This window comes from Borostomias antarcticus (genome assembly GCF_949987555.1).
Source record: "Borostomias antarcticus genome assembly, chromosome: 5".
In the NCBI taxonomy this organism is placed as follows: domain Eukaryota; kingdom Metazoa; phylum Chordata; class Actinopteri; order Stomiiformes; family Stomiidae; genus Borostomias; species Borostomias antarcticus.
The window spans coordinates 25,248,030-25,262,381 of record NC_140238.1 but is presented as its reverse complement, the minus strand read 5'-3'; the positions used below and the strand labels follow the sequence as shown (position 1 = coordinate 25,262,381).

At 47.7% G+C, this 14,352-nt stretch overlaps 1 protein-coding gene across 5 annotated transcripts in view; it reads left to right on the top strand.

Moving 5' to 3' along the window:
- Positions 1 to 8,087: 8,087 nt before the first annotated feature.
- The window catches only part of LOC311308771 (myosin-10-like), a gene marked incomplete at both ends in the record, with an annotated part of 73,228 nt that continues 66,963 nt past the window's right edge, over positions 8,088 to 14,352 (top strand). For all 5 annotated transcript variants that reach the window (XM_084437811.1, XM_084437810.1, XM_084437809.1 and 2 more), the window contains one exon: positions 8,088 to 8,432. In XM_084437811.1, coding sequence (XP_084293937.1) covers positions 8,088 to 8,432 — 345 coding nt within the window. The remainder of the gene's footprint in view (positions 8,433 to 14,352) is intronic.

Here is a 14,352-nt window from a genome sequence, read left to right as displayed (position 1 = left end):
TGGTGACGCGAGGCTAGGGGAGGGAACTCCGCTGCATGTCATCAACTTCTCTGGATAAAGCTAACCTTAAAAGTTGTTCATCTACCTAATATTTGCCTTAAAGGACAATGCTCGTTTTTGACAACCTGGACCTTATTTACGACATATTATAAGACGTTTGACTCACCGAGATCACTTTGGTGTAGTTCGGAGGCCTGTAGAAGAAATTTAAAATCCAGCGCGAGCCAGTATATCCATGTAATGGCGGCGGTGGGGGCACTGAGAATGCAGTTTCTAAATATCTATTTTCTGCCGCAAAACGGTTGTTTTCATCAATCTGTTTTTATGAATTGCTAGTTGTGCTTACATAGAGCATAGGCCTGTTGTGGTTTTTCACATGCCTCTGTAATATGATCTTTAGAAACGTCTTTCGAAACGAAATAGCTTCCACACTTGCTCCAGCACTCATGTGCACAGCGAGCAATCGTTGCTCCAGCACGCTGTGTGGAGCAAGTGAGGAAGCTATTTCGTGTCTAAAGACTTTTCTAAAGATCATATTACAGAGGCATGTGAAAAACCACAACAGGCCTACGCTCTATGTAAGCACAACTAGCGATTCATAAAGACAGATTGATGAAAACAACCGTTTCGCGGCAGAAAATAGATTTTTAGAAACTGCATTACACCAAAGTGATCTCGGTGAGTCAAACGTCTTATAATATGTCGTAAATAAGGTCCAGGTTGTCAAAAACAATCATTGTCCTTTAACACCAAGATTAAATCTAGAGGAGACTTCACGCCTAATTGCAACTTCAAGCAGATATGATTTTTTGGGGGGTGATCATAGGCCTATTTTCAAGATGCAAGATCTCTTTATTGCCATGTCTGTATATGGTTCACACATAATAATAATAATACTAATAATAATAATAATAATAATAATAATAACTTTATTTTATATAGCGCCTTTCATGGGACCCAAGGTCGCTTTACAAACATATCAGGAATCAACAATCGACAAAGAAAGCACAGACAATAAATCAAACAGAACAGTAAAAGGGACAATAAACAATAAACTAATGGAGACTGGGTGTGTGTAGAGTGGAATCAAAAATTGAAGGCAACATTAAACAGGTGAGTTTTGAGGGTGGATTTGAAAGTGTCCAGAGAGGTGGCATTACGGACATCGGCAAGGAGAGAGTTCCAGAGTGTGGGGGCGGCAACACTGAAGGCCCAGTCCCCAACGGAGCTGAGGCGGGAGTGGGGGATGGAGAGGAGACCGGAGTCAGAGGAGCGGGGACCGAGTCCGAGAGGGGGTGTAGGGGTGGAGAAGGTCCATTATGTCAAGTCAAGTCAATTTTATTTATATTGCACATTTACAAACAGCTGTGGCTGAACCAAAGTGCTGTACAGATAAAAGCAAAAGATATAAATACAAAAGCATAAGAATAGTGCAAATACAGATAAGTGCAAAGACACAGACAACAAAATAAAATAGAAATAAAAAGTGCAGCATATTACAAAATAAAGTACTGAGGGGGAACGGCCATGAAGAGCCTTATAGGTGAGGAGAAGGATTTTGTAGGTGATCCGAGATTTGATCGGGAGCCGTGGAGGTGCAGGAGGGTGGGAGTGATGTTCTGAGTTCTGAACATATTGCAACCTATCCAGAGTTTTGTTGGGAACCCTGAGTAGGACCCCGTTGCATAGTCCAGGCGTGACGATGCGAATGTGCGGATGAGTTTCCACATACTAGGAATCTGACTAGGTTAAGGCAAACGCTGTTCTAGACGACATAGGACAGGGTCCAGAACAGGACAGGACAGTGCAAAAAACATGACAGTGCAAAGCAGTACAAAAAAGTGTAAATACAAAAAGTAAAAAAACAGTGCAACAAACTGCAGTGCAATGGACAAATTACTATATACTGTAAAATAATAATACAGTGTATGTGCAGAGTGTAGTGTGGTGGGTGAACGGTGTTATGTAGGCTACAGTGAGTGCAGTGTGTGTGCTGTTAAGGTATGTGGAATCAGACAGTACAGGGCTCCGCCCATTAATGCATTTTGTTGGTGTAACCGAGTTGAAATGATGGTGTAAACAAGTTGAATAAACTCACTCCTCAGATGGTGTCACCGAGTTGAATAACTGGTAGTGGTGTTTATTAGAGGTGGTCATGTATGGGAACAACAGAATATACTTGTGTAATTTTTGTTCCCAATCAGCCATTACAGACAATAACAGAAGACATAAGTTACACAACTATATACAGAAATAAAGTCCAGTGTTCATTCCTCTGGGGGGTAAAAAGGATGGGCACTAGCCCAGTGTCCATGCCTCTGGGAGGGGTATGGGGCACTAGCCCAGTGTCCATGCCTCTGGGAAGGGAGGGGTAGAGGGGCACTAGCCCAGTGTCCATGCTTCTGCGAAGGGAGGGGTAGAGGGGCACTAGCCCAGTGTCCATGCCTCTGGGAAGAGAGGGGTAGAGGGGCACTAGCCCAGTGCCCATGCCTCTTCTTGGACTGCGGCACAGAGCCTGATGAAGATGGTCTCAATTAGTTGGCAGCAATCTGTTCACTGGGCAAGCGGGGCAGTGGTGGTGAGTGTGTGCCTCTTCACACTCTCCACCCCTGGAGTGACCTGCTGCCTCTTCACACTCTCCACCCCTGGAGTAACCTGCTGCCTCTTCACTCTCTCCACCCCTGGAGTAACCTGCTGCCTCTTCACACTCTCCACCCCTGGAGTGACCTGCTGCCTCTTCACACTCTCCACCCCTGGAGCGACCTGCTGCCTCTTCACACTCTCCACCCCTGGAGGGAACTCCTGCCTCTTCTTAGGAGACCTGAACCTCCCTGTGTCCAGCCTGCTCTGGTGTCTGGCAGCAAACACCACCCTCTGCTTGTCATACTGTAGTACAGCAGGTTCTGCCACACCTAAGCAGAGAGAGAACACAACAGCACATGAGAAAACTAAAACATGTGCACGTGTGAACATGTATGACAGGGCACAGAGGGAAAGTAGCAAGACAATAAATGTTCCTGACCTGCTGGTCGGTTAGGGCCAGTGAGGTCTGGTTCCTCAACTCCACCAGATACTCTGCCAAGTCATCAACACAGGACAGTGAAGTGGGTCAAAACGCAGATACAATGATCTTATTTCTTTACACATACTGTAATTATATATTTACATACAGCAGCAGCCAGGGAGAAGGAGAGGGGAGAGGAGGGACCAGGCCGTGAGGGGACAGGGAAGCTCGGTTTATCGAGGAGACTTGACACAGTAAAGTCAGGAGTTTGGTCTTCCTCGAAACCCTCGTCTTCTTCCTCGCTATTATCCACCCCCTCCCCCACCCCCCCAAGTTCCTGGAGCAGCTGCTCGATGAGGCTCATGGTGGCTGCACTGGGCTGGTCTATTACTTCCTCCACGCCCTGAACCTGTCCATCCACTCCCTGTCAATTGTCCTCGGTTTCAGTTTCATGTTAGACATATCTGAAATATGGCTCAATGTCCAAAATAGCACACTACCCCTTTAATGGTTCCTGGAGCCAGGACCAAGAGACATACGGAGGCAACCTTCAGTTTTTACGCCCCCAGCATCTGGAAAACCTAAGCATGGCTGAAACTGTGGGAACTTTTAAGCGAGATCTTAAGACATATAATTTAAATCCCACTTTTATCATGTAGCTATACCTGTTATAATTAAATCTTCTGAATTTTAATTGTTTTATTCTTATTTTTAATTTTTACAGTTTTTCTTTTCTCTTTTATCATACATTATCTGTCCTGCTTTATTTTATTTTTGGTACCATTTACTAATAAACTGTTTTTATTTATCTTTTCTTATTCTGTAAAGCACTGTGTGCTACATTTGCTTGTATGAACAAGTGCTATATAAATAAAATTGACTTTGACTTCTAATCTGCATGAAACACTCATATAAAATGTGCGCAAGCACATTATATCAGCAGATTCAGCTTAACAACGACTAGAAATAGTAGCCTACCTTTCAGAAGTGTACACGGCGGGCTTTCATCACAGCGAAGGTCTTAACTGCATCCTCTAGGCATATTATTTCAATTCTCAGTTCATGCTCTATGGAGATAATAATAACAATTACAGGACCCGGATGGAGGGGTCTTTATTCCGCCACACAGTGATCACACATTACAATATGTGAGAGGTACACAGCACACACATGCAACTTTTGCAGGCCACCGGTGGAAATGCATTTCACTCATCCTGAGCCGTCCTCCTCCAGGAGCAGCCAGGAGCAGAGGGCAGCCATTGTTCATGGGCCCGGGAACCAAGTCCAAATGCTCAGTCCAAGTCTTGGCCAGGGACTGGACTGAAGAGCATCCGTTCTTCTGCATGTTTTTGGTATTGGTCTCTTTTTGTGCGTGGCTGAAAGCCAGCGTACCTAGTATAGCGTTTGTCTGGTTATCACTCCCTCCCTTCGTTGAACGTTGACATGCATTTCTCTGTTGGCACCACAAGAGGCAGTAGTCCCAGCACACCAAAATAAAGAAGGACACCAAAATCAACCTGCCAATCTCCAGTGCACAAGTAGAGTAGCGGTGAAAGCAATGGACTCCTTAGTGGGAGATCAGGGTTCAAGGCACCGGTGGGGATGATTTTATGGGACTATACCCCAAACCTACACATGCTCATCCTTTCACTCTGACCTTTAACCCTTGCCTTATAGGTCAGATCCTGTCCCAACCCCAACCCTTATTCTAACCCCAACCCATATTCTAACCCCAACCCACACTAGGGACTGGAAGAAGCACACCAAAACCAACCCACTGATCTCCACTGCACAAGTAGAGTAGTGGTGAGAGCATAGGACTCCCACCTGAGTGACCTGGGTTCAAAGCCCCGGTGGGGATGACTTTTATGGGACTATACCCCAAACCTCCACACATTCATCCTTTCACTCCAATCTTTTTATCCCTTAGCTTTGTCCAGAAACAGAACCAATTGCAGCAAAATAGCTAACGTTACAGGAATCATCAGTGTAACTGCTTTAGCCACTGACCGCTACCATTAATGTTATGGAAGCTGCTGCTAGTTGTTGTGAGCTCATGAGCTAACCTTCTATCCCGCTCTTATTGTGCTGGATTAGCATTGGAAGCATTGGAAGTGATGTGTCCAGGCGACAAGACCTATCTTAATTTATCAGACGTTATTTAATGTCATTTCAATACACAGCTATTTCAGTAGCATGACTAGCTTCCGTCCTACCAGTCCTGAACAGAAACAAGCCAGCCACGCACTTAAGCCAGGCTGGACCTGACCTGTTTTTTTTAAGTTTTAGAAATGTGGGAACATAGGGCTGTGGGAACATAGGGCTGTGGGAACATAGGACTGTGGGAACATAGGGATGACCCCGTTCAGCTCTACAGACTACTATGCTCATGTAACCGAGTTGAACTCCTCAGTATAAACACCTAATAGTTTCAACCACAAGGGGGCAGTCGTGGTCTGCAAGCAGAATGAACCTGGCTCAGTAGGCTACCCCCACTAACGGGAGACAACAAATTTGTATTTTACTTGACAAGATTAGGCAGGATAGGTCTGAATGGAGAAGTAGCACTAAAATACACAAGTATTTTGTACCAGAGACTAACTAGAGAAAAACATATGCTATCTTTCAGATCCTGATTGATAATAGTAGACTATATGCCCTACTGTATATTGTCCAGTCACCTAGTTTGTATAGCCTAGCTTTAATAGCCTAGCTTATAATAGCCCTACAGTCTATATGACTACCATTTAAATGGTGTGCTGAAAATGAGTCAAGTCTCTTATTTGAAACAATAGCCTGTCTGTTTGAATAGCCAACAACACGCTACAGGTGTGCGTCTTGACAGGCAGGGTGCTCATGCGGACCCATAATGATTCTCACTATATAGTATAATATATGGCTAGTGATATCTCACCCTGCTCTATCAAAGAGTCTCAGTTCTTAACAGAGCAGATCTACTTGATCAACATCTAGGGGGCGCCGCCGGTAGGCGGGGGCAGAGCAGCGGTGAAGTCTGGAGCTGCAGAGGGGCCCCACCGGAGGGCCAGAGCCTTTGGTGCAGACCTGCCCGCATAGATGCCAGCGTTTCTATCGCGTGTAGTTGTAGACAGCGATATTTAGAGGGAGACTACGGGTTTATTTGGTCGTTTCTTCACCGACATCGCCAGGTAAGTCAGTAGCCTGTGGCTGGAACATTCCCCACTCTTAGCTGGCTACTTCACCCAAACGCATCGGTTGGATGGATTTTTGCCTAGTAGGCTAATGAAGTCACTTGTAAACTTCGGATCCCGAATGTCGCATTTATGATCATGAATAGCCTAAATGCATGCCTGTTTGTGCACCTTTTACATTTATGTTGAATTAGAATGTGTTGACAGTACCTATTAGGCGCTATTGGAATTGAAACTGCAATAGAACGAGTTTTGTATAGCCTACCAACTAGACCCCCACAATTGCTATTATAGCCTAGGCGTAAAACAGTGTTGTGGAATGGCATTATAATAGGCTATCTATAATATAATATCTATAATAGGCTATCTCTTAACTAGCCGGCGATGGGAATTAATATTAACAGCACCGTTATATCTTAGGCTACTGTTGGCTACAATACTCAACACCGTTATATCCTAGGCTACTGTAGGCTACAGTATTCGACACCATTATATAGGCTTCTGTAAACTGCAGTAGCCTACTCAACATCGTTATATCGGCGCTACTGTCGGCTACAATAGGCTACTCAACACCGTTATCCTAGGCTACTGTAGGCTATACAACATCGTTGTCCTACTGTTCTGATCACTGTGTGCGCAGCATGCGCATTATCAAAAAACTAAGAGTAGAGACTCTAGAGACTTAGTAGAGACTCGATAAGCAACGCAGCCTGACATACAAAGATCAACCACATGGAATTTAACTTAAAGTTGTGGCTTTGATGTGCGCGTGTCGTTAATGGTCAGTTGAAAACGTCGACTGACTGTATCAGCCCTCACTCATGTCCTGTGGTCCACCGTCATTGATATAATGATAGCCTACATTTATTGCTTTGACTAATGCTATTGGGAGTCAGTGGATAGCCAAACGAGCATGTCAAGCTGATAATACGTCAACAAAGCCTTCAATAGCTCCCTCATACATTAAGCAGAAGTAAACTTTTTTTTTTTTTTTTTATTTTTTTTTTTAGGTTTGATAGATTTATTTATTTATTTATTTATTTATTAATAATTTCCGTGTCATCCACACAAAGTGTCAAACCCTCATGGATTTATAAGACAATAATACAGTAGCCTTTTAGGATTGCTTGTTTGAGAGAATGAGTTAGTATCTGAGCATTGTCCCCCATGAACGCAGGGGTACTTGGGGAAGAGACCATGTGTTAAGGCTAGTGGAGGAGGACCCAAGAGCAGACACGACAGGCGTAGGGGGACAAGCCCACGTTGGGGCACGTTTATTGGCCAGGCAAGGGTCAGGCAGGTAGGTGGTAGTCAGACAGGCAAGGGTCAGGCAGGTACGTGGTAGTCAGACAGGCAAGGGTCAGGCAGGTACGTGGTAGTCAGACAGGCGTGGGGTTCAGGCAGGTTCTCCTTTCAGGCAAGGTTCAGGCAGTGTGGCAGGGAGGTCAGACTAGGACGAAGGAAAACAAAAAGGGTGAGGTAGGGTTTGGATAAAGGCAGGTTTAGGTCAAAGCTAGAGACGTGATACCCACTAGGTTGCTCAACGATCTGGCACCGACTGCTGAGTAGCCTGGTTTCTTAACCTGGCTGAGATGGGTTGATTGGACACGCCAGGCAGGTGTGAAGTGGGAACACGCCCGACTCGTGGCTGAGGCTGATTGGTGACGTCAGGCAGGTGTGGAGTGGGGGCGCACCTGGCTCGTGGCTGAGACTGGTGCGAGCGCAGTTCCCGCTGCACCCTCTGGGATGTACCAGGAGAACCTGAGTCAGTGTCAGAGTCAGGGGGCGTGGTAGCCTGACGAACGTGGGGCTGGCAAGGCGGCGGCGGGGGCGTGACACCACGATCGATGACCACGATCTCTCCATCTCCATCTCTCTCTTCCAGGCAGCACTCTCGCTCTGGTACCCCCAGGATGGCTCATCGGAGTGGGCAGGAGGACCCTGAGCGGTATCTCTTTGTGGACCGGGCCGTGGTGTACAACCCGGCCACGCAGGCCGACTGGACCGCCAAGAAGCTGGTGTGGATCCCCTCGGAGCGGCACGGCTTCGAGGCGGCGGGCATCCGGGAGGAGCGCGGCGACGAGGTGGTGGTGGAGCTGGCGGAGAACGGGAAGAAGGCGGTGGTGAACAAGGACGACGTCCAGAAGATGAACCCGCCCAAGTTCAGCAAGGTGGAGGACATGGCCGAGCTCACCTGCCTCAACGAGGCCTCGGTGCTGCACAACCTGAAGGACCGCTACTACTCCGGACTCATCTACGTGAGTATACACACACACACACACACACACACACACACACACACTCTGTACTGTAATGCTGCATACTCAATCAACCTCACTCCCCCTCTGTCTGTCTCTCTTTTACCTGTCTGTGTGTGTATGCCTGTACATGTGATACCAGAGAGGAACACAGTGGTAGATATCTCCCAGACTTAGAGTGTCCTCAGAGGCTGCAGACATCAAAACCTCAGGGTACCTTTAAGAGAACCGCTCCTGGGAGTGAATGGAGAACACACACAGAGGGGTCCCTCACACCCTTTAACTGTTACCAGACTTCACCCCCCCCCCCTTTCTCTCCAGATCACCCCCCCCCCCACTCACCCCAGTCCCTTAACACTGCCTGCTGTAGTTTGATAGTACCTCTGCTCTCCATGGGTGTGGGGGGCTCCTCTTTATAGTGGCCCCTCCGTGTTAAAGCAGACACATTTGGCCCTGTGTGTGTGTGTGTGTGTGTGTGTGCGTGTGTGTGAGTGTGTGTGTGCGTGTGTGTCTGCTGCTGGTGTTCTCTACGACCCAGACAGGCTACATTTGTTCTGGTTCATCTGGTGGGTCTCAGATGTTTTGTTTTTATCAGCGGGCCCTCTGGAGAAAAGGACCCTTCAGTTAGAGTTCAGACCTCTGTGTGATAGGATAGGATGGACAGGGAGGAGTCTGAGTCAGAGATTCCTGGGATGGAGTTGGTTTAGGGTGTGCTGAAAGGTCCTGATGAAAAATCACATCTGGACAACATGACCACTCTCGCTCTGTGTAGTCAACACTCTGATCACATGACCTCCCTTGCTCTGTGTAGTCAACCCTCTGATCATATGACCTCCCTCGCACTGTGTAGTCAACCCTCTGATCACATTTTTTTAATTTAATCTTTATTGAACCAGGTAAAGAAGCTTGAGATCAAAGAACTCTTTTGGACCTCCCTCGCTCTGTGTAGTCAACCCTCTGCAGTTGAGCATAGTGTACTGCTGGGGGTGCATCTGAGGATGGTGTCCTATATACAGCGGCAGTATGAGATCATGGTGATCTTGACCCAGTTTAGTGGCATGATTTCCGGGAATAGAATGTGGGTTGGCTTCTCCCACCTGAGACACTGCCGCTGGCGGGGGGGTGGGGACTAGAAAGATGGTGGTGTTGGAGAATTCTTCTTCTGCTGAGGCGAGATGATGTTCAGATACCGTCCCAGCTGAGGGCTCCCTGAAGGCCCTCAGTATAGTGCTGCTGCTGTACACGTAGTGGTCAGAAAGTAGGCTTACCTGGACTGTGAGCCACGCTGCAGATATTGAAGCAGATAGAGAGTCGAGCTGTTGGTGAATCGTCCTACCCCGCGTCCCGGTCAAGCCTACCCCAACCGAGCTGCGTTGCACCCCAGGCTGGGTGTCTCTGTGCTGCGGTTGGTGTGTGAGGAGGAGGCGACGCCCCTGGTTTGGTCAGAAGCCCCCCTGTCTGAGGCCCCTTCACTGATCCATCTGCTGCTACCTTGCCTGTCCGTGGCTCCCTGCCCATCTCACGGCTCCATGTGAAGTCTGCCGCTTTGGCCAGCCGACGCAGTGAGTCACAGGCTCACCGGAGTGCCAGGCTACCGCTAGGCTAGGCTGTCCTGTCCTTGCACTGTCCTGTCCTGCACCCTGTCCTATGTCGTCTGCAACAGCGCATGCCATTACCCTAGTCAGATTCCTAGTATGTGTGAATGGCCAGTAAAATGGATCCCGAAGCTGATGCTGCCGCTAGGCTAAGATACAAGCAGACATTTGTGTCGTTAGATACCAGCTGTCAGAAAGCCTCAGCATTCTTTCATGGCAAAAACCGCCGCCCACCACCACTCCAAGTCTGTGTGTCTGTCCTGTCGTCTGTGTGTCTGTCCTGTCATCTGTGTGTCTGTCCTGTCATCTGTCCTGTCGTCTGTGTGACTGTCCCGTTGTCTGTGTGTCTGTCCTGTCTTCTGTTTGTCTGTCCTGTCGTCTGTGTGTCTGTCCTGTTGTCTGTGTGTCTGTCCTGTTGTGTGTGTGTCTGTCCTGTCTTCGGTTTGTCTGTCCTGTAGTCTGTGTGTCTGTCCTGTCGTCTGCGTCTCTGTCCTGTCGTCCGCGTGTCTGTCCCGTTGTCTGTGTGTCTGTCCTGTTGTCTTATGTCCCTCACCGACAATAATGAAATAATTTTTCTCCTTTTCACTCCCCTTCTCCCAGTCCCCTTGGGACCTAGCACTCTACCTGCCACTCTCTGAGCTTCAAATATTAGATTATCTCATCTCAGATTCATTACTGCTGTATTGCATTTCTATTTTACTTTAGCATCGTTAATGGAGAACCCCCTCAAAGGGGCCTTTTCTTAGTTTGATTAGGCCCACAATACTCTTAGCAGATCACTCACAGAACAAGCTTTCACTCTCTTGAAAGCTCTCAGTCCCTCTGCCTCCATCTCTCTCTCCCTCTCTCTCTTTCCCTCTCTCTCTCTCTCTCTCTCTCTCTCTCTCTCTCTTTCTCTTCCAATTCAATTCAAAGGGCTTTATTGGCATGGGAAACATACGTTTACATTGCCAAAGCACATAAAAAGTCCTGAAATGTTCATATCTCTCTCTCTCTCTCTCTCTCTCTATATATATATATATATGTGTGATATTTACAAATGTATTTAAATTGTTACTTTTCAGTTTGTATGTAAAGTGTGTATATGTACAGTGATTGGTGCAGTATGAGGGGATCTCTCTTTGTCTCTTTCTGTCTCCATCTCTCCCTCTCTCTCTCTCCCTCTGTCTCATCTCTTTCCTTCTCTCTCTCTCTCCCTGTATATGTCTCTACCTCTCTCTCCTTCTGTCTCTCTCTCCCTCTATATGTCTCAATCTCTCTCTCTCTCTCTCTCTCACACTCTGTCTCACTTCTGTTTCTAATCTGTGGGAAGTATGTATCTCTGAAGTCCTGGTACAGTTGGCAGGTAGTTAAAAAGTAAAGTTGAGTTTCTATCTCTTTTTGTGTGCAGTGGGTGGGTGCTCAGTCTGTCTTCCCTAGGAAGCAGGTCTGCCTATGGCGGTCTCTCTCGATGGCGAGGCTGTGCTCGCTGAGTCTGTACGTAGTCAAGGACTTCCTTAGTTTTGGGTCCGTCACAGTGCTCAGGTATTCTGCCACTGTGTATTCTCTGTTTAGGGCCAAATAGCATTATAATTTGTTCTGGGTTTTGGTAGATTCTTTCCAATGTGGGTGTGTGCCTCTCTCTCTCCCTTTGTCTCCATCTTTTTCTCACTCTCTCCCTTTCTCTCTCTCTCTCTCCCTCTGTCTCCATCTCTCTCTCTCCCTCTCTCTCTCTTTCTCTCTCTCTCTCTCTCTCCCTCTGTCTCTCTCTCTCTCTCCCTCTGTCTCCATCTCTCTCTCTCCCTCTCTCTCTCCGAGTGAGGGGTATTATTTCATTATTTAGTGGCCTGGCCTCCTAGATGTTCATATCTTAAGTGCCTTGTTGTCATGTCGTTGCCATTGCACTATGGAGAACTCTTTTGCACTGCAAACAGATACTGTAGCTGTTACAGTGCAAACTTGGCAAACACACACGCACACACACACATGCACATGCACGCACACACAAGCACACACACACACAAACACACATAACACACTTACGCACACATGCACACAAACACATGCACATAATATCTGTTTGAAAAGCAAACTGGAGATAAACATTGAAGACAGTGCATAGCCACTTGTTGTGCATGTTTATAAGCCAAGTCAAGAGCTGGAACAGAGTATTCCAGGGACTTGTAGTTCTCTTGGCGATTCAGTAGTTGACTGCAGCAGTATGATCATATTTCCACATTTCTTCTCAGGGACTTATTGGGGTTGTTATGAACAAGCACTGTCAAGGGAATGGTCAAGGTCTGTGAGTCTTCAGATCAACACACTAGGCTGACATCTACTCCTCTCCACTCCGCAGGAGTGTGTCCATGTACTGAGTGACTGACTGGCTGACTGACTGACTGACTGACTGACTGGCTGACTGACTGACTGACTGACTGGCTGACTGACTGACTGACTGACTGGCTGACTGGCTGACTGGCTGACTGACTGACTGACTGGCTGACTGACTGGCTGACTGACTGACTGACTGACTGACTTACTGGCTGACTGACTGGCTGACTGACTGACTGACTGACTGATTAACTAACTCACTGACTGAAAGGTAGGGCTGTAAGCAGGTAGGGCTGTAAACAGGAAGGGCAGTAAGCAGGTACTGTTTGTAGGGAGCAGGTAGGGCTGTAGGCAGGTAGGGCAGTAAGAAGATAGGGCAGTAAGTAGGTACTGTAGGGAGCAGGTAGGGCTGTAGGCAGGTAGGGCAGTAAGAAGATAGGGCAGTAAGCAGGTAGGGCAGTAAGCAGGTAGGGCTGTAAGCAGGTAGGGCTCTAGGCAAGTAGTGCTGTAGGCAGGTAGGGCAGTAAGCAGGTAGGGATGTAGGCAGGTAGGACTGTAAGCAGATAGGGCTGTAAACAGGTAGGGCTGTCAGCAGGTAGGGAGCAGGTAGGGCTGTCAGCAGGCAGGGCTGTAAACAGGTAGGGCTGTAAACAGGTAGGGCTGCAGGTTTGCAGACAGACTACCTCAACTCAGACAGCTGCCGTAGTCTTTCCTGCATGTCATAGATGCACTACCCGCTATTTTTAGCTCCTTCATTCAGATCAACAGAATCAATTTTTAATCAGCTACAGAATGGAGCTCTGGGCTCCAGTTCCAGGGGGCCGGCTGTTCTCTGAGAGATGAGAGAGAGGGAGCGAGGAGAGAGAGAGAGTGAGAGAGCCTGAGAGGCCTGCTCCCATAGACTTTCAACTAACCCTCCATCTCTCTCTCTCTCTCTCTCTCTTCCCCTCCTTTCGTCTTCCTGCTCTTTCTCTCTGCTCCCTGGTCTCTCTTTTATCCAGCATAGGGCTCCCCCCTCTCTCTCCCTCTGTCTCTCTCTCTCTCCTTCCCTCCTCTCTCTCCCTCTATCCTCTCTTTCCCCTATCTCTCCTTCCTCTCTCTCCCTCCCTCCCCTCCTTGTCTCTGGCACTTGTGCTGACTTTAACCTCATTGACATCATCAGCATGCCAGGAGCTTCCTCATTAATAGACTGAGGCGCTGAGTCATTCGGAGCTGCTGATTGGCCTGCTGCCGGCTCCATGACGATGCAGGATTTTTGTGTCTGGAGTTCTGTAGACGAGTTCTTGTTCATTTGAGTTCCTTTCAAATATACCTATACTATGTGCTGTTCAGCAATATGAAAGGCTGGTTTGACAATCAAAGTTTTGACGGCAGCCCTGATTAGAGACGGTTTCTGGTCCTTATCCTGGGACTTGCTGGCTGGGAGATGGGCGAGAGAGGAGAGAGAGAGGGAGAGAAAGAGAGGGAAAGATTTATGGAGATCTTGAAACAATTAGAGGTCTTTTAAAACAGAGGCTCAGTCAGTCACTCTAGCTCCCAGACTGGCCGGCAGGCGGGCTTGGAGAGACGGCGTCTGGGTTGTTATGAACTCTTGCTCCTGGGTTAGAGTTAGGGTTAATCCTGGGTTAGGGTTAGCGTTAATCCTGGGTTAGGGTTAGGGTTAATCCTGGGTTAGGGTTAGGGTTAATCCTGGGTTGGGGTTAGGGTTAATCCTGGGTTGGGGTTAGTTCTGGCCACGCTGCCAACTGATCCACAGACTTGTTTGGTTGAGGAACAGGAGACTAAATTGAACCCACCTCTCCTCTTCACAACCCTCAACCCCCCATCGTCCATAGCCTCTCTCTGTCCTCGAGGACCAGCCTGGTCCCTGGACGCCTGTGTAGACTGAAGGATGGGGTAGATGAGCAAGCTGGTGAAAGCTCCACAGCTAGTCGGAGGAAGAAGTGGAGTTGGATTACAACAGTAAAGGCTAATTTCCTCCATGTTTGCTTCGCAAAGTGCATTATTATTAATTT